General features: G+C 40.7%; 2 protein-coding genes across 10 annotated transcripts in view; both read left to right on the top strand.

Moving 5' to 3' along the window:
- Positions 1-3965, top strand: part of tep1 (telomerase-associated protein 1) — a 64762-nt gene extending 60797 nt beyond the window's left edge. For all 3 annotated transcript variants that reach the window (XM_061919608.1, XM_061919607.1, XM_061919606.1), the window contains 2 exons: positions 3397-3501; positions 3568-3965. In XM_061919608.1, the coding sequence (XP_061775592.1) occupies positions 3397-3501; positions 3568-3687 (225 nt within the window). In that variant the 3' untranslated portion in view covers positions 3688-3965. The remainder of the gene's footprint in view (positions 1-3396; positions 3502-3567) is intronic.
- A 2589-nt stretch (positions 3966-6554) lies between these two features.
- Positions 6555-20616, top strand: part of LOC133567956 (uncharacterized) — a 51714-nt gene continuing 37652 nt past the window's right edge. For 4 of the 7 annotated variants that reach the window (XM_061919603.1, XM_061919602.1, XM_061919601.1 and 1 more), the window contains exons 1-14: positions 6555-6808; positions 6891-6938; positions 11810-11881; positions 11957-12025; positions 16882-16950; positions 17063-17107; positions 17184-17255; positions 17334-17387; positions 17468-17539; positions 18448-18516; positions 18647-18718; positions 18800-18856; positions 19065-19124; positions 20274-20339. In XM_061919603.1, coding sequence (XP_061775587.1) covers positions 6806-6808; positions 6891-6938; positions 11810-11881; positions 11957-12025; positions 16882-16950; positions 17063-17107; positions 17184-17255; positions 17334-17387; positions 17468-17539; positions 18448-18516; positions 18647-18718; positions 18800-18856; positions 19065-19124; positions 20274-20339 — 828 coding nt within the window. In that variant the 5' untranslated portion in view covers positions 6555-6805. Of the gene's footprint in view, positions 6809-6890; positions 6939-11809; positions 11882-11956; positions 12026-12529; positions 12570-16881; positions 16951-17062; positions 17108-17183; positions 17256-17333; positions 17388-17467; positions 17540-18447; positions 18517-18646; positions 18719-18799; positions 18857-19064; positions 19125-20273; positions 20340-20616 lie in introns of those variants that run through there. The other 3 variants (XM_061919600.1, XM_061919605.1, XM_061919604.1) reach the window with 3 other exon arrangements.

Here is a 20616-nt window from a genome sequence, read left to right as displayed (position 1 = left end):
GGTATGTTTAAGGCTGACTAAAAAAAGTGGAAAAGTTAAAAAAAAAACAACAATGGGTTTTCTTGCAGTATAATTTTTACACTAAATTGATTGCAGCAGTATTTCGGTTTTTGGGATGTATTGTGGAGCCTTCATGAACTGTTGAGATGAATGTATTTATTTCCTACACTCCCTGAAGGCAACATGATGTGAGATGCCCTCAAAACTGCCTTTTATGATTTCGCGGTCCTCTCAACTGATGACACGCGGCCTACGCAAAATTTGGGCCAAATGTCTGAATCTGGAAAAAAAAGATTTGGATCTATAAAGAAAGATTTGAAACTGAAAAATAAAACAATTGTAAGAAATCTGATTTGAATCGGGGGAAAAAAGCAGAAAGCTCAAATATTAAAATAATTAAAAGCGAAAAATTAACAAATGTATTCTAAAAAATGACCAGACTGAATCATATTTATATTCAATCTGAAAAAAAACTGCGCGCACTTTTTTTTATTTTACACAATGTAAAATGGGGAGGGGGTTCTAGCCTGGTCAGAAATCTGTTTCGCCCCAGTTGTTGTGTATTTGGGATCTGTAGAAGTCCCATAAAATGTAAATCAATCTGTGGAGGCATTGCAGAGATTTTTATGAAACAATCTTTCCTTCCTTCATTCTTCCTCTAAATGAGCCATTTTGTAATTTGCCCCATTTGTGACATCCACTTCATCTTTAGGCCGTCCAATCACCGCACAAATATGAACTTTCCTAAACTTATCACCGGGCAGAGTCCATCTTTCTGTAGTCAATCACACAACCGGGTCCATCTCTCCAGTCACATGTCCAGAGCGAGCTTTTGGCTCCTCAGTCACAGCGGACGCAGCAAGAAGTGAAGTGAAGTGAATTATATTTATATAGCGCTTTTCTCTAGTGACTCAAAGCGCTTTACATAGTGAAACCCAATATCTAAGTTACATTTAAAGCAGTGTGGGTGGCACTGGGAGCAGGTGGGTCAAGTGTCTTGCCCAAGGACACAACGGCAGTGACTAGGATGGCGGAAGCGGGAATTGAACCTGCAACCCTCAAGTTGCTGGCACGGCCACTCTACCAACCGAGCTAGACAATTTGTATCAAACATTAGATTGAAAGCCTATTATTACATGATTCAATTCCATTTTCACCAAAAAACATGCATTAAGTAGTAGGGGTGTGGGAAAAAATCAATTCGAATTTGAATCGTGATTCTCACGTGTGATTCAGAATCGATTCTCATTTTGAGAAAAAACTTTTTTTTTTTTTTTTTTTTTCAAAATAAAGTTTTTATCAATCCAACAAAATAAGACACAGCAATACCATAACAATGCAATCCAATTCCAAAAGCAAAGCTGAGCCAGCAACACTCAGAACTGCAATAAACAGAACAATTGAGAGTAAACACAAACACCACACAGAACAAAGCAAAAGTAGTGAATATTATCAACAACAGTATCAATATTAGTTATCATTTCAGCATAGCAGTGATTAAAAACCCCTCATTGACATTATCATTAGACATTTATAAAAATAATAAAATAGTGTCACAGTGACTTACACTTGCATGGCATCTCATAAGCTGGACAACACACTGTGTCCAATGTTTTCACAAAGATAAAATAAGTCATAGTTTTGCTTCCTTTAATAGTTCAAACAAATTTACATTATTGCAATCAAGGCTTCACGGTGGCAGAGGGGTTAGTGCGTCTGCCTCACAATACGAAGGTCCTGCAGTCCTGAGTTCAATCCCCTGCTCTGGATTTTTCTGTGTGGAGTTTGCATGTTCTCCCGTGAATGCGTGGGTTCCCTCCGGGTACTCCGGCTTCCTCCCACCTCCAAAGACATGCACCTGGGGATAGGCCCCTCCCACCTCCAAAGACATGCACCTCGGGATAGGCCCCTCCCACCTCCCAAAGACATGCACCTGGGGATAGGCCCCTCCCACCTCCAAAGACATGCACCTGGGGGTAGGCCCCTCCCACCTCCAAAGACACGCACCTGGGGATAGGCCCCTCCCACCTCCAAAGACATGCACCTGGGGATAGGCCCCTCCCACCTCCAAAGACACGCACCTGGGGATAGGCCCCTCCCACCTCCAAAGACATGCACCTGGGGATAGGCCCCTCCCACCTCCAAAGACACGCACCTGGGGATAGGCCCCTCCCACCTCCAAAGACACGCACCTGGGGATAGGCCCCTCCCACCTCCAAAGACATGCACCTGGGGATAGGCCCCTCCCACCTCCAAAGACATGCACCTGGGGATAGGCCCCTCCCACCTCCAAAGACATGCACCTGGGGATAGGCCCCTCCCACCTCCAAAGACATGCACCTGGGGATAGGCCCCTCCCACCTCCAAAGATTTGCACCTGGGGATAGGCCCCTCCCACCTCCAAAGACATGCACCTGGGGATAGGCCCCTCCCACCTCCAAAGACATGCACCTGGGGATAGGCCCCTCCCACCTCCAAAGACATGCACCTGGGGATAGGCCCCTCCCACCTCCAAAGACATGCACCAGGGGATAGGCCCCTCCCACCTCCAAAGACTTGCACCTGGGGATAGGCCCCTCCCACCTCCAAAGACATGCACCTGGGGATGGGCCCCTCCCACCTCCAAAGACATGCACCTGGGGATAGGTCTATTGGCAACACTAAATGATCTGCTAGCTGGGTGTATAAAATAGTCAGGATGTGTCATGAATACAAAGGACTATGGGTATTTGTTGTGTTGCTTATGTTGTGTTACTATGAGGATGTTCTCTTGAAACGTGTTTGTCGTTCTTAATTGGTGTGGCTTCACAGCGTGGCGCATATTACTAAGAGTGTTAAAATAGTTTATATCACAACCATCACTGTACTCTGTGTCACCCAGAATGCCTTGCAGTTGTGTGGTGTTGCCGCTGATGCTGGACTGACAAGCAGATTGTGTATGATGTAGAAGGCGACAATGTCAATGGCTTCATAGCACGCACTAATATTATTATCTGGGTGACTGCCGGCAGTCATTCAAGAAAATATTAGCGTCTCCTATTGACTTCTTCGCTTTATGACCCTGGGCTTCAATGGCTCTGTGAATGGCAAAGGATACCGGTCCCAGAACCATTCATATCAAATGTCTCCGGATGGTTCAATTGCCACCCGCCCGAATCTAATTAAAATCTATTTTTTCGTCATGTCAACCGCCCAAACCCACGGTTTATGCGCGGACTCCGCGGATGAGACCACAAACCTCGCATCTCTAATGTGTGCACATGTGTAGTGCCATCTGCTGGCCATGTTTTCATTCACATTAACAGTTTTCTTTATTTCTTGCAGCCCGGCTTCTTTTTACTTTGTGGATCTACTCATTTTCAATCCTCTTCTCTGCGGTGTTGTTTTCCCGCTCAGGCCCACCATGACAAGATCAGCGTGCTGAGACTCATGGACGACATCATCATCTCCGCCTCCATGGACAGAACAGTGAAGCTGTGGGACAGAAGCACCAAGAAACAAGTATGTCCGCGTCACTGCGTCTCCTCTCATTTGGTCAAACATTTATTTGTCCTTGCTGTCCTTCAGGTGGGAATGTTTGTGTGTGGCGGTCCGGTGCTCATGATGGAGGTCAACCCAGGAAAGCCCTCGGAGTTGGTCTGCTGTGACGGACTGGGGAAGCTTTACTTCCTCTCCTGGAGGCAATAATGCTCATTACCTGAATCAAATCTTGACACTCACATCCCCAAAGACTATTAATGTGTAAAATGAATCAAATACATGTCTTATGCTAGGTGTTGAAGGACATGTGCCTTTAGTTTACAAAGCAAGTATACAATATGCACTTTCTATCAGTTTGCTCTTTTTTGTGCGCTGAATTCTTTTTTACTGTACTTGATTAAAAATCCTTAAGATGTGGGTTATATAATAAGTTTATGTTCACAATAAACCTTTTCTTGGATAATAAATTATGTTTAAACTGGCAATTGGTCTACGCTTCAATTTGTGGCTGCAAATTACAATAAGTCTCTAATTTTGACAAATTAAATCTTTTTTTTTAAGATGTGCGACTTTTTAAAAATAACTTTAATCAGCACTTGAAAGTGTACATACAGTATGTGATATGCAGACCTAGTGTGCATATATATATCTTTCATATCATTTTTGCATGAGTTTAAATGTCACTTTGTGTTCACCCTCTGTATTGATACTTTTACTAGTAGATTGCACAGTACAGTACATATTACCTACAATTGACCACTAAATGGTAACACCCCAATAAGTTTTTCAACTTGTTTTAAGTCGGGGTCCACGTTAATCAAGTCATGGTAAAACGACACTCTTGTGTTAACAATACAAACACATTAAATAAGACTAAGAACAATACACTGATAATCAAAGTGGATACTTTATACTTGTATTTTAGTTCTTGAATTAGAAATAATATGAGGCTTTTTTTACTGTGTAGGTGTGACTTTGTATAATTTACAGTAATATAGAATATTTGAATTTGTTTTTGTTAATATGGTAAAATTACATATTTACCTATGAATATATAAACATAATAAAGTAGAACAATTTAATACAAAACATGACAAGTTTAATGGTAAAGGAAAATGTTCAAATTACACATTTCGATTACCAAGTACACTTTTTTTTAATTTACACAAGGCCTGGGCAATTATTTTGACTCAGGGGCCAAATTTAGAGAAAAAAATGTGTCTGGGGGCTGGTATATCTAATTTTTGGGAACACTAAAACAAAACTTGACAGTTATGTCTGATAGACTGCGTTATGACAGACCGCATTAAAAATAGAATGGAATTTGTATTTCTTTTACTGAATGAGACACCCAGAATGTACATGAAAGCAAAGAATGAGGGATTTACAATATTAACTATGAACGATAAAACACTGAATATTGACAACATATAACCCTCCTCCCCCAATCGACATATTTTACACTCAAGCGAAATGTAAAACACAGTGAGATATAGAATGGAATAGAATAGAAAGTACTTTATTGATCCCTGGGGGAAAATCAGCAATATGAACGCAAAGGGTAAAAAAAAATATATCACTATGCTTAAGAACGTTGTAAAAAATCTCTTTTCTCGTCTGTCCCTGACTCCCACATTTCAGGCTGGCCGCTCTAGAAACACTCAGTGGAAACACTCCCCACCCACACTGCTTGGTGCCTCATATGACCGACTGTGATGTAGATTACTAGAGTAAAGTTAAGTTAAAGTACCCGTGATTGTCACACACACACTAGGTGTGGTGAAATTATTCTCTGCATTTGACCCATCACCCTTGTTCACCCCCTGGGAGGTGAGGGGAGCAGTGAGCAGCGGCGGTGGCTGCGCTTGGGAATCATTTTGGTGATTTAACCCCCAATTCCAAGCCTTGATGCTGAGTGCCAAGCAGGGAGGTAATGGCTCCCATTTTTATAGTCTTTGGTATGACTCAGCCAACTAATTAGACTACCATAGTAACTAGTATACCGTATTTCCTTGAATTGCCGCAGGACATATAGTATGCGCCTGCCTTGAATTACTGCTTCCCAAAATAATTAGTGCATGCTTAGTATTACCGCCTGGTCAAACTGGTGACGTCACGAGTGACACTTCCCCTGTCATCATTTTCAAAATGGACGAGGATGATTTCAATACCGGTAATTTGAAATCACATAAAGGGAAGAAGATTAAGAGCTATTCAGTAGGATTTAAGGTCCAAGCTTACATCACACTCAAATTTTTACTGCATGCCTTTGGTAAGTGGTGGAATGAGAAGAGGTTTTAAAATAATTAGCGCATGCTTACTTTTACCGCATGCCTTTGGTAAGTGCAGGAGTGAGAAGAGGTTTTAAATTAATTAGCGCCCAGGCGGCAACTCAAGGAAATACGGTATATAAAAGAAAGTGCAAAGCCATAAGCTCACTTAATCTTGGTAAATAACTTCAATTTGGAACACAGCATCATCGTTTTCACAGCTTTTGCTTGTTAGAGGTAGAGTGTTTTAATGTAGAGTTCTAAATCTTTTTTAAAGGCACAAAAAACAGGTCGGGTATTGAGAAACTTACATTTATGAATATAACACTTAGCCTAATAGTATAATGAGCTTGCAAAGGTAAAATTAATTTTCAAATTTTTTTTTCAATACGGTGTAAAACCAAATATATATTATTTTATGTATATTATTGTTTTAGTTGCTTAACAGATATTCCTGGCTCTGAATTTGTTCATTGCTATTTTTATGTTTTTGTGCATTACTTGTTGCCGTCATTAAACGAACAGGTTACTTGAGTAGTTTTTTCAAAACATACTTTTTACTTTTACTTAAATAAATATTTGGATGACTACTCCTTACTGTTACTTGAGTAATACATCTCTAAAGTAACAGTACTCTTACTTGAGTACAATATCCATTCACAGTTCTGTCTGCCCGTCAAATCATTTTTTTTTCGAAGTTTGCATATCTCCGAGCAGCATTGAACGCAACGCAAAGACGGCGTTCCAGAGAGGAGTTAGGTGAGCCAGGCCACGCCCCCTTCTCCTCCTATTCCTCCTGAGCATCGGCTGCGCGCGCAGGTGTGGTCATCAGAACTGGATTGACAGGTTTTGTGTGTTTTTGGGCCTCCAAAGATTTAAAAGTCACTAGAAACTTGGCGAAGGTTCTCCTGTTTTTCTCCCTCAAGTAAACTGGGCGGAAGTTTCCAGCTCATAACCTCCAGACACACACACTCGAAGATCCAAAAGGACGGCAGGAATAAGGAAGCAAGGAATGTCGAGAAGTAGAATCTCCAAGTACTTTTGAAAGGAAAGCCATGGTGAGACTTGTCTTAATTACACGTCATGAACTGCTTGAAATGTTCTTTATTTGACTCGACAACAATGTGTTGGACGCTCTAGGATCGCTACGGAGACCTGGACTTGGAGTGTGATGGCGGAGACGTGGCCGTGAGTGATAATTGGCGACATTTCTTGTCGTTTTTAATCAATTCAATCAGGGGTGTCCAAACTTTTTCCACTGTGGGCCTCACACGGACTCATGAAAACATGCGGGGCAGTTTTGATAGTTTTATTTTCAAACCGTAACAAAATATATGGATTTTTAAAATGTATTTTACCTTGAGGGGTCCTGGGGACCATAAAGGGGCTCAGTTATTAAAATGTTAAAAATAAGTCACATTTTTATTATTATTTTTATTTAACGCTTACAGTAAATCTCTATCGACTTAAAAAAATTAAAGGTTTTATGGCATTTCTGTCAAAAACTACTGTTTTTTTCATAGTCAAACTGAAATATGCAGTATTTATTAATTAGAGCCCCAAAAGACCAATAATGCAGGACACCATTGATTTTGATTATTTAATATTTTTGAGTAATCACAGTGAAAAGATAAATAAAATACCACTAAGTATATTTGGAATCCGAAAGGTGCCCCACTCAGAAAGTGAAACATTATCATTAGGTATTTTTTTAAAACTTTCAACACTTAAGTTACGAGATCAACTTCAGATATATCTGTCAATTTTACATTTAAACTATTATTTTGTTTGTTTTATGCTCTTTTGTCAAAGACAACTTTGTTTTTATATGGCAACAGCATAATATATGCAATATTTACCACATCAAACATTTTAAAGTGAATACCTGGGGATAGGCCCCTCCCACCTCCAAAGACATGCACCTGGGGATAGGCCCCTCCCACCTCCAAAGACATGCACCTGGGGATAGGCCCCTCCCACCTCCAAAGACATGCACCTGGGGATAGGTTGATTGGCAACACTAAATGGTCCCTAGTGTGTGAATGTTGTCTATCTGTGTTGGCCCTGCGGTGAGGTGGCGACTTGTCCAGGGTGTACCCCGCCTTCCGCCCGATTGTAGCTGAGATAAGCGCCAGAGCCCCCCGCGACCCCAAAAGGGAGTAAGCGGTAGTAAATGGATGGATGGATGGATGGATATTTGAAGTCATTGGAGCTTTGAAAATAATTCATTACATAGATTTTTTTGCTTTTTTTTTGAGCAATGGCAAAAAAATAAATGATTGATTGATTGAAACTTCTAATTAGTAGATTGCACAGTACAGTACATATTCCGTATAATTGACCACTAAATGGTAACACCCGAATTAGTTTTTCAACTTGTTTAAGTTCCACGTTAATCAATTCATGGTAAATATGGTTTTAACATAGTAAAATAAAGACGAAAAAAAAAAAAAAACAGCCTGCATGGCAGCTTTGTGTCAACATTGCAACTTTTTCTCGATAGATTTCACCTCATTCCAATATTTTTGATGTTCTTTTTCATTTTTGCAATAGCATTTCCAGAATGTGTGGGGGGCCGGTAAACAATTAGCTGCGGGCCGCAAATGGCCCCCGGGGCGCACTTTGGACACACCTGAATTAAATTGCTGTCATGTTAGCAGTACTTGAGCTAAACACTTTCTGAATGTTTTAAATGGACCTTCCCACCTAAAAATTACATTTCTATTTTAACTTTTGGGATATTGTTGACAAGTGCTAAATATGGCGCTTGATTAGACTGCCTTGGTGAGCTCAATATTTTTGTGTCTTCTTTTTTATGCTCATAAATATCTGTATATTTTTGTTGATGTGTATTCTTTTTGTTTACAAATATCTGTTTTGTTGTTGGTGGTGTTTATTTGTGTCTGTGTTTTTGTGTGTGTGTATGTGTGTGTGTGTGTATATATATATATATATATATATACACACACACACACACACACACACACACATATATATCCATCTTCTCCGGGGTCAGGTCACGGGAGCAACAGCCTAAGCAGGGAAGCCCAGACTTCCCTCTCCCCAGCCACTTCGTCTAGTTCTTCCCGGGGGATCCCGAGGCGTTCCCAGGCCAGCCGGGAGACATAGTCTTCCCAACGTGTCCTGGGTCTTCCCCGTGGCCTCCTACCGGTTGGACGTGCCCTAAACACCTCCCTCGGGAGGCGTTCGGGTGGCATCCTGACCAGATGCCCGAACCACCTCATCTGGCTCCTCTCGATGTGAAGGAGCAGCGGCTTTACTTTGAGTTCCTCCCGGATGGCAGAGCTTCTCACCCTATCTCTAAGGGAGAGACCCGCGACCTGGCAGAGTAAACTCTTTTCGGCCGCTCGTACCTGTGATCTTTCTGTCATGACCCAAAGCTCATGACCATAGGTGAGGATGGGAACGTAGATCGAGCGGTAAATTGAGAGCTTTGCCTTCCGGCTCAGCTCCTTCTTCACCACAACGGATCGATACAGCGTCTGCATTACTGAAGACGCCGCACCGATCCGCCTGTCGATCTCACCATCCACTCTTCCCTCACTCGTGAACAAGACTCCGAGGTACTTGAACTCCTCCACTTGGGGCAGGGTCTCCTCCCCAACCCGGAGATGGCACTCCACCCTTTTCCTAGCGAGAACCATGGACTCGGACTTGGAGGTGCTGATTCTCATCCCGGTCGCTTCACACTCTGCTACGAACCGATCCAGTGAGAGCTGAAGATCCTGGCCAGATGAAGTCATCAGGACCACATCATCTGCAAAAATCAGAGACCTAATCCTGCAGTCACCAAACTGGAACCCCTCAACGCCTTGACTGCGCCTAGAAATTCTGTCCATAAAAGTTATGAACAGAATGGGTGACAAAGGACAGCCTTGGCGGAGTCCAACCTTCACTGGAAACGTGTCCGACTTACTGCCGGCAATGCGGACCAAGCTCTGACACGATCATACAGGGAGTGGACCGCCACAATCAGACAGTCCGATACCCCATACTCTCTGAGCACTCCCCACAGGACTTCCCGGGGGACACGGTCAAATGCCTTCTCCAAGTCCACAAAGCACATGTAGACTGGTTGGGCAAACTCCCATGCACCCTCAAGAACCCTGCCCAGAGTGTAGAGCTGGTCCACAGTTCCACCACCAGGACAAAAACCCCACTGGACGGTATAGCTCGGTTGGTAGAGCGGCCGTGCCAGCAACTTAAGGGTTGCAGGTTCGATCCCCGCTTGCACCATCCTCGTCACTGCCGTTTGGTCCTTGGGCAAGACCCTTTATTCACCTTCTCCCAGTGGTTTTAAATGTAACTTAGATATTGGGTTTCACTATGTAAAGCGCTTTATAAATATAATTCACCTCACTTCACTTCACTGTTCCTCATGAATCCGAGGTTCGACTATCTGATTACACCTGAATAGACCTTACCGGGAAGGCTGATGAGTGTGAGCCCACGATAGTTGGAACATACCCTCCAGTTCCCCTTCTCAAAGAGAGGAACCACCACCTCGGTCTACCAATCCAGAGGTGCCGCCCTTGATGTCTACGCGATGTTGCAGAATCTTGTCAACTAAGACAGCCCCACAACAACCAGAGCCTTAATCAAGGAACTCCGAGCGGATCTCATCCATCGAGGAGCTTTTTAACGACTTAGGCAACCTCAGTCCCAGAAATAGGAGAGTCCACCACAGATTCCCCAGGCACTGCTTCCTCATAGGAAGACTTGTTGGTTGGATTGAGGAGGTCTCCAGAGTATTCCCTCCACCGAGCCACAACATCCGCAGTTGAGGTCAGCAGAACATCATCCTCACCATACACGGTGTTGACAGAGTATTTCAATTGTGAAGAATCCAAATTATTCACAATTTGGATTGTTTTCCCTCCGGTCACATCCGTGAGGAACATCGAGTTGGGATTTCTACCTATAGTGTCATTTAAGTACTCAAGTGACTGGGGATCTGGAATCCTTTTCTCTAAATTTGGTCCAATATTTACAAAGCTTTAAACTATTTTGTTTATATTGTAAAGTTTTACGTTTCCATCTGAGAAGTAATCCTTAGCACCATTCTTAAATATGGTGTTCATGTTGTTCATGGGGCAGCACGGTGGTGGGGGGGTTAGTGCGTCTGCCTCACAATACGAAGGTCCTGAGTAGTCCTGGGTTCAATCCCGGGCTCGGGATCTTTCTGTGTGGAGTTTACATGTTCTCTCCGTGACTGCGTGGGTTCCCTCCGGGTACTCAGACTTCCTCCCACCTCCAAAGACATGCACCTGGGGAGAGGCCCCTCCCACCTCCCAAGACATGCACCTGGGGATAGGCCCCTCCCACCTCCCAAGACATGCACCTGGGGATAGGCCCCTCCCACCTCCAAAGACTTGCACCTGGGGATAGGTTAATTGGCAACACTAAATGGTCCCTAGTGTGTGAATGTTGTCTGTCTATCTGTGTTGGCCCTGTGATGAGGTGGCGACTTGTCTAGGGTGTAAATTGCCTCCCGCCCGAATGCAGCTGAGATATGCTCCAGCACCCCTGTGACCCTTAACGGGACAAGCGGTAGTAAATGGATGGATGGATGATTCAGTGAATATTGCCTTAATCCAGTCCATCCATCCATCCATCCATTTTCTACCGCTTATTCCCTTTGGGGTTGCAGGGGGTGCTGGTGCCTATCTCAGATACAATCGGTCGGAAGGCGAGGTACACTAATCCAGTCCTCAAAAATTTTATTACTTGACTTAGGTGTTTTATATATACAGCCGATCAATAAATGTTTGCTGTTTTCATAACAAATATTACAATGGTTATACATTCTCTAATATTAATAATAGCAAATGTTTTTTCCCACTTTGTAGTTGAGTTTCTTCATCACGTACACCTTTAATCCTCCTCCATTCTTGTTGGTTGTGTTGATGTATTTGAGTTAATATTCTTCTTGATCAAAACATGTTCCTTTTTAGTATCTATCCATGTCTCTGAGATAGTAATCACTTTAAAGGCTTTGTTGAATTGCTCCTTGTAAATAATCTATTAATGTATTCTAGGGAAAAGGAGGCGTGTTTAAGGGAAGGTTCAAGAAGACGCCTAAACTGTCCAAGGAAGCACAACCACCACAAGTTTGTTGTGATCTTTTTTTTGCACGCTCAGCGTTCTTCTTCATATATTAACAATACAGTTCTTTTTTTTTTTAGTTGACGTTCTTGCAGCAAAATCAAGAAATTTCAACCAGTAACGACAGCTTAGACGGCAAATCTTCCAAGGTGAGCTCACACTAGAGCTGGGCGATATGGCCTTTTTTTAATATCTCCATATTTTTAGGCCATATCGCAATACACGATATATATCTCCATATTTGGCCTTAGCCTTGAATGAACACTTGATGCATATAATGACAGCAGTATGATGATTCTATGTGTCTACATTCAAACATTCTTCTTCATACTGCATTCATATATGCTACTTTTAAACTTTCATGCAGAGAGGGAATTCTCAAATGACCAAAACTGTATTTATTAAACAGTTATTAAGCAGTGGCACAAACATTCAAGTCATTTCCAAAACATAAATTGAAAGATTGTCAGAGACATTTTAAGTGTCAAATAAAAATGAGCTGCATAATAGGAAATCAAATAGTGTTCTTCCTTCACTATGTGGTAGCTTACTATACTGACGTTACTAAATTCTGTTGTTGACTGTTTTTTTTCATATGGTGTTAATCTGGAAATGTTTGCCTCTGCATTTTGATGGTGTGACACCAAATGGAGATGTTGACATGCGGAGTAAGCACTCTTCATTCTCTAGCAGGTGACTTTTCAAATTATGCTACATATTAGCAATAATGCTACTTTTTGTAGAAACGCTTTTGGCCCACACTTGAAAAATCACGGTTGTCTGTTTGACATATTCCCACTTGAAGCCAAACCACCGCCCGACGATGGACCCCCTGCTGTTTTTATTGGGGATTAATTCTTCCTTCATTCGCACCTTCTTTCTCTCATATTACCACTCGCACGGCTCTGCTAGCATCACAGCTAACGTTGCCCTTGCTCAGAGGGTGTATACGTATGTGACGTGTGAGGTGACAGTATGTGAGGTGACAGTATGTGAGGTGACAGTATGTGACGTGTGAGGTGACAGTATGTGACGTGTGAGGTGACAGTATGTGACGTGTGAGGTGACGGTATGTGACGTGTGAGGTGACGGTATGTGACGTGTGAGGTGACAGTATGTGACGTGTGAGGTGACAGTATGTGACGTGTGAGGTGACAGTATGTGACGTGTGAGGTGACAGTATGTGACGTGTGACGTGACAGTATGTGACGTGTGAGGTGACAGTATGTGACGTGTGAGGTGACAGTATGTGACTTGTGAGGTGACAGTATGTGACGTGTGAGGTGACAGTATGTGACGTGTGAGGTGACAGTATGTGACGTGTGAGGTGACAGTATGTGAGGTGTGAGGTGACAGTATGTGACGTGTGAGGTGACAGTATGTGACGTGTGAGGTGACGTGTGAGGTGACAGTATGCGACGTGTGAGGTGACAGTATGTGAGGTGTGAGGTGACAGTATGTGACGTGTGAGGTGACAGTATGTGACGTGTGAGGTGACAGTATGTGACGTGTGAGGTGACGTGTAAGGTGACAGTATGCGACGTGTGAGGTGACAGTATGCGACGTGTGAGGTGACAGTATGCGACGTGTGAGGTGACAGTATGCGACGTGTGAGGTGACAGTATGCGACGTGTGAGGTGAAAGTATGTGACGTTTGAGGTGACAGTTTGTGTTTTGTAAAAACCCGTCACCTCTTTTCTAACATTATCTCCTCTGAGCGCGTTAGTTGTGTCGGCTTCAAACTTGCACAGGAAAGAGATTGAACCCTTCTGATTAAAAGTTGCACAAAGAGTTTTTCTAACTGCTCCGGTTTAGATGTCAATTAATGAAATGTAGGTCTAAGTGAGACCTACATAGAGGTTTTTGTTTCATGTCTCTACGACATTCTTACCAGAAGTTACAAGCAGTTTTGGCTGTGTTTTCTTCCCAAGAGCAGTTTTTTCAGTGTTTTATTCCTAGGGGGCGCTAGAGCGCAATTTTCAGTTTTTTATTTTTTATTAGATCGCAATTTTCACCAGTTCTGATGTGTGTGTCCAGTTTGGTGAGTTTTGAAGCATTTTCAGTGGGTCAAATTACAGCTCAGAGGCAAAAATGACATTTTTTAGGAAACCTTTGTTTTGAAGGGGTTTTTGCCAACTTCCTTTTGATTTTTGCTGAAGGATGCACGTGTATGAAATGTAGGTCTAAGTCAGACCTACATAGAGGTTTGTGTTTCATGTCTCTTGGACATTCCTAACGGAAGTTACAAGCAGTTTTGTCTGTGTTTTTTCCTATGGTCGTTAGAGCGCAATTTTGAGTTTTGGGGTTTGCTTTTCTCATTAGATGGCTATTTCTGCCGGTCCTGATGTGTGTGTAAAATTTGGTGAGTTTTGAAGCATGTTAAGGGGGTCAAATTACAGCTCAAAGAGGCGGCGGTATATTAATGATAATAATAATAAAAGCTTAGAACATCTGTTCAGTATTTTAACATAAAGTGTTTGATTGTGAGGCATTAAAATCCCCAAAATGCAACGGGTCCATCAGACCCACAAACGCTGGCTGAATAACAACAATATGAACGTTGCACGGAAAATTTCTCTGCCAGTTTCTGCATCCCACAGAGATTCTTCTTTCCTGTTTCTGCACCTGCGGTTCCCACACAAGGTTGCAACATTGTCAACACTCTCTGCTCTCATTTTCTCGCACATTTGACCCTCTGATGTTCTGTGTACCTACACACTGTCCTCCTCCTCTCTAGGCCTGCTGTGTGTGTGTGTGTGTGTGTGTGTGTGTGTGTAATTTGTAGTGTTTGTATTTCTTGTTTCGCACTTAGCAATACTGCTACATGATGCTTAGTGTTTCACTAAAGCTCAATCACATATTCTTACTTTTGGGGCTAATCCTCCTTATATTCTGGCTCCAAAATATAAGGTTCTGGACCATATTTTGTCCCAAAGTAGTCTTTAATGGCTCCCATGAAGTTTGTTATGAGTAGCAGTGTTGTTGAAGTGAAAAGACAACGATGTGAAATGACTGTTGCCGTATGTTCAAAATAACCAAAATATGTAAGTGTTACATGTTTTTATTATTAATGGGCCTTTTACTACATGACATACTGTATATAGTAACTGTGTGTTGATTTTGGTAATTTTTTAGAAGGCTTTAGAGCAGGGGTCAGCAACCTTTTTGAAAGCAAGAGCTACTTCTTGGGTACTGATTAATGCAAAGGGCTACCAGTTTGATACACACTTCAATAAATTGCCAGAAATAGCCAATTTGCTCAATTTACCTTTAATAAATATATATATATATATATATATAAAAATGGGTATTTCTGTCTGTCATTCCGTCGTACATTTTTTTTCCTTTTACGGAAGTTTTTTTGTAGAGAATAAATGATTAAAAAAACACTTAATTGAACGCTTTAAAAGGGGAGAAAAAAACAGGAAAAAAATGAAAATTAAATTTTGAAACATAGTTTATCTTCAATTTCGACTCTTTAAAATTCAACCGAAAAAAAGTTAAGAAAAACTAGCTAATTCGAATCTTTTTGAAAAAATCACAAAAATAATTTTTCGAACATCATTAGTAATTTTTCCTGATATAGGATTAATTTTAGAATTTTGATGACATGTTTTAAATAGGTTAAAATCCAATCTGCACTTTGTTAGAATATATAACAAATTGGACCAAGTTATATTTCTAACAAAGACAAATCATTATTTCTTCTAGATTTTCCAGAACAAAAATTTTAAAAGAAATTCCGTAGAATTTGAAAGAAGATTTGGATTTGATTCTAAAGATGTTCTAGATTTGCCAGAATATTTTGGGGGAATTTTAATCATAAAAAGTTTGAACAAATATTACACAAATATTTTCCGTTGAAAAAACAGAAGCTAAAATGAAGAATTAAATTTAAATGTATTTATTATTCTTTGCAATAAAATTTTTTTTTACTTAAACATTGATTTTAAATTGTCAGGAAGGAAGAGGAAGGAATTTAAAAGGTAAAAAGGTATATGTGTTTAAAAATCTTAAAACAATTTTTAAAGTTGTATTTTTTCTCTAAAATTGTCTTTCTGAAAGTTATAGGAAGCAAAGTAGAAAAATAAATGAATTTATTTAAACAAGTGAAGACCAAGTCTTTGAAATATATTCTTGGATTTTCAAATTCTATTTGAGTTTTGTCTCTCTTTGAATTAAAAATGTCGAGCAAAGCGAGACCAGCTTGCTAGTAAATAAATACCATTTAAAAAATAGAGGCAGCTCACTGGTAAGTGCTGCTATTTGAGCTATTTTTAGAACAGGCCAGCGGGCGACTCATCTGGTCCTTATGGGCGACCTGGTGCCCGCGGGCACGGTGTTGGTGACCCCTGCTTTAGAGGCACAATAGAGCTACTCCCATTGGCTGAAGTGAAGTGAATTATATTTATATAGCGCTTTTCTCGAGTGACTCAAAGCGCTTTACATAGTGAAGCCCAATATCTAAGTTACATTTAAAGCAGTGTGGGTGGCACTGGGAGCAGGTGAGTAAAGTGTCTTGCCCAAGGACACAACGGCAGTGACTAGGATGGCGGAAGTGGGAATCGAACCTGCAACCTTGAGTTGCTGGCACGGCCACTCTACCAACCGAGCTATGCCGGTTTGACTTTGACAAACGTTTATAAGTTAGAAAGCATTTAAAAAAGTTTGCGTTTGTCTCACCTTATGAATGTGAAGAATAGGCAAAACTCCCCAGAAAGTACAATTCCTCTTTAAAGTATGATAGTTAAAGTCCTTGAGGTAATGCTGCAAGCTAAAGAAGGATGATAGCATGATGCTTTACTGGCAACAGCAAATGGCAGAGTCTGTTTGTCATACAACTTCAGAAATAAAATATATGAAAAATCATAACCTACATACTATTACACACATACATGAGCTTTATTTATAGTACATCAGACCTGGCATACATCATAATGTATGTTACACATGATTTTTGTCAATGATTAGTAAAGTATGCATCATGAGTTTGTTGTTTGCTTTACAGTATCGTGAAAAGGAGAAGTTAGAAGGCTCCAAAGAAAACCTTGCAGAGAAACACAAATCCAAACAGGTGACTTGTTGGGATGCAGAAGGTTCTAGAATCATGAGTGAATATTCCTTGCCAATGAAATGACCAAATGTGAAAGATATAAACATATATAATGAGTTGTGTGTGTTTTCAGAGTGGCTTCAGTGCTTTGATGAACACCCTCTCCTTTGACAAGCAGGTGCACTCATGTCCGCCATTTGCTGTTATTGTAAATATCTCTTCCAAGAAGAATAGTTAACATTGTGTGTGTTTAGGGGAAGGACAATACAGACGTGGATGTAGAGGAGACATTGGACAATGCAGAGAACCAGGCCAGCCACAAACAGGTTCTACCACCTTCTTCTCTATGCACCTTTTCAGCAAGTCCCAGCTGACATTGACTCTTTTCCTCCCTTCATTTTCAGAGCAAACTAGCAGGAGTGATGGCCAAACTGAATCCATTTAAAAATGAAAATAAAGTAAGCAGTCACTTTGCAGTCATGTCATGGTTTTAATTAGATATTACTGTATATGTACTGTGTCTCAATATTGTGTCCAGGAGGAGAAGCAGAGTGAGTCCAGCGATGAGGACACGCCCGCCAGCACTGACAAGACATCCTCTCACAAACAGGTGCTGAAACTTTTCCAGAAGGTGTAAAAGTCTGTTTTAGTCGGATGCCATAAAAGACATGAGCTCAAAACGTTCTGTGTCCTAACCCTCCTCAGGGCTCTTTGGTAGGGGTCATGTCCAAACTGAAGCACTTCTGGCCTGCAAATAAAATAACTTTGCTTTTTGCTGACGGTGTTTGCTGACCTTCATAATTACCACTTTTTTGGTCTTAAACACAACTCTGACAGTTTTACAACTATTTTAGGACATTGTTGAGTTTTAGCATAATTTTAAGACATTTATGGTCCTGTGCCCAACCCTGACTGTGCTTCACATTAATTTTAGGACTATTATGAGAGTTTAGGACACATTTGGGACATTTTATGGTCCTCGGCACAACCCTGACTGTTTAGGACAATTAGCTGTTTGCTGCTTTTTGGTGACGGTGTTTGCTGACCTGATAGTCAAAATTACCACCTTTTTTGTCTTACACGCAACAATTTTACGACATTGTAGACCTTTAGGACGTTTTATGGTCCTCGGCACAACCCTGACTTGTTTAGGACAATTTCATGACATTTTCTCTCTTAAGCGCAATCCTGACTGTGCTTTAGGATAATTTTTCTGTTTTTGAATATTAACACAACCCTAACTTTTTTTTGCAACAATATCATGACATTCAGAGTTTTTGGACAATTTTAAGACATTCTACAGCGATGAGAACAACCCTGACTGCTTAAGGAAAACATCAATACATTTTTGGTGGCCCAATTATGCAAAACCCACTTTCTTTACCTATTACTGCCTGTTTTTGTGTATTTGGGATCCTGATAAGTCCCAAAAATTTAAAATCAAACCATGAAGACATGACGAGCCAAATTTGAAACGATTATGTATTTTGCCTTGGTTACGCCAATTCTTCTTTTTAGGTGACGCTCTTGCAGCAAAATCAAGACATTTCAGCGAGTAACGACAGCTTAGACGGCAAATCTTCCAAGGTCAGCACACACACACAGACACACACACACACAGACACACACAAACACACACACACAGACACACACTTGCGTAGTTTTCATGCTGACGTTAACCTGTGAAGCTAATATCCAATATTGTCGTCATCCGCAGGACAAGTCAAGCATGTTGGGTGGGATCTTTAAGCGACCTTACAAAAAGGGACACGCCCGCAGGCCCTCGCAGGTGACAAGACCTAGAAATCACACTTTAATTTACAGGGTGTGCAAGGTGCTAAAAGTAATGTATCATATTTTGTTTTCTCAGGATCTTCTGGATATTGATTTGTCTGCTAGCAACAACAATGACAATGAGAGCACCAAGGTGAGCATTGAATGTACAAATTAAAAGCTGAGCACACCTTAAAGTGTTCTTTGATGAAATATGTGTTATTTATGTAATAAATCTAAATAGCTATCCTCTCTAAAGTGTAGTTGTATCCAAATCTGTAGTTAATATCAGTAGTTCAAATGTTGTTGTATGTAAGTTAGGGACACATCTTCAGCTGAGACTAATGTTTGGTCTTTCTCAGGAGCCAGCAGACATATTCAAAAAGTCACCAAAGCCTTTAAAAGAAAAGACTAAATCTCAAGTAAGTAGCATTTCTAATATTCTTATAAATATGTTTCTGGGATTCCTTTAGTCAACTTTTGTTTTGAGTTTGGTTTCACAATTTTGGATAAGCTTTTGAACTGACTATTTGTGAACCTGTTTAACAGTTTCAGGAAAATCCAGAACTTTTTTGGTTGTCAATGTTGGCACATGCTATGTTTCGGGACCATTTTAAAACCACTTTGCAAACCTTTTAGCATATTTTGTGGTTGATAACACAATACCTAAACTTTCAAGTTTCAATACAAATTGACAATGAAAGATATTTTCAAAATGTTGGTCATTGACATGACAGGCAGGTCATTTAAATGCACTAAAGAACCACATTATTGTATAAACTGGTTCTAAATGATCTTATTACAGCACATGTGAGCACCTTAACTTGATTGTGTTTGGCTTTTTAAAAAACACACCAAAATACGGTTGGAAGGCAGTTCTCTCCAGCATGTCCTGAGCTACTGTGTCTGTGTGGGACTAACAATACATAATACAAATGATATGTGTGATAAGCAGACAACAATAATAATCAGTGATAGATGACATGAGGTATCTCTGCCTTGATCACATTAATTCAAAACATTCACAAGCAGCATTGTTATCTAATTAAATGTTCATGTGGAACAATTTAGATGCCATTGACATGTAAACCACCAGTTAAAAATAATTCACTGCGTAGTTTGTATTTACAGTAAATAGTCAAAGCAATCTAATACTGTTTTTATGTCTCTGATGGTAATAATAACTACAAGTGTCCCTTAAACACATTAAAACATTACGAACAGCAAACAGCCGTGGAATAATCGTTTGTAAAATCAGGAGATTCTGCTACTGACTGCTACTATCTCTATCTTACTAGTATTTAGCATTATTTTGCTTTACTTATATTTCTATGTTGCTGAAGGAGCTAAAATGGCCACAATCACCCCCTAGAGTACGCAAGACACATATTGTATGGCCAACAGTCGAATTATAGTTAGAACATATAAAGCGGGACTTCCCAAACTGGTGTGAAAATAGAAGAAACCAGATTAGTTCAGAAATCATGCTAATTTAGTGCATGGAAACATAGTGTTTTACTTTGTAGCACAGCTGCATTTGAACTTAATCGCCGCATCTTCTTGTGTTTTAGGACAATTTGACAGTGGACAATGAAGTATCTGCCAACAGTGATAGTCTTACAGAGAAGACAGCCAAGGTAAGCTTGTCCTTACATATGCTTGGAGCTGCACAATTCTGTCCATTCAAGACTTTCTTGCTTTGAATTGACTTTACGATTCTCACACCTGTCAGCCTTCCTGTTTTTTCTGGGAAATTAAATTTTTCCATCCTTTTATTTTAACGTCCACCTACTTTCAGGGTATCCGTGGGGTCTTAAAAAGTCTTAAATCCAACAAATTCAACTTAAGGACTTAAAATGTCTAAAATTTACCTACAACTAGGTATGCCTGATAATATCGGACTGCCGATATCAT

The sequence above is a fragment of the Nerophis ophidion genome, linkage group LG14 (assembly GCF_033978795.1).
Source record: "Nerophis ophidion isolate RoL-2023_Sa linkage group LG14, RoL_Noph_v1.0, whole genome shotgun sequence".
NCBI lineage: Eukaryota > Metazoa > Chordata > Actinopteri > Syngnathiformes > Syngnathidae > Nerophis > Nerophis ophidion.
The sequence above is the reverse complement of the archived record's forward strand: the minus strand, read 5'-3'. Positions and strand labels throughout refer to the sequence as shown.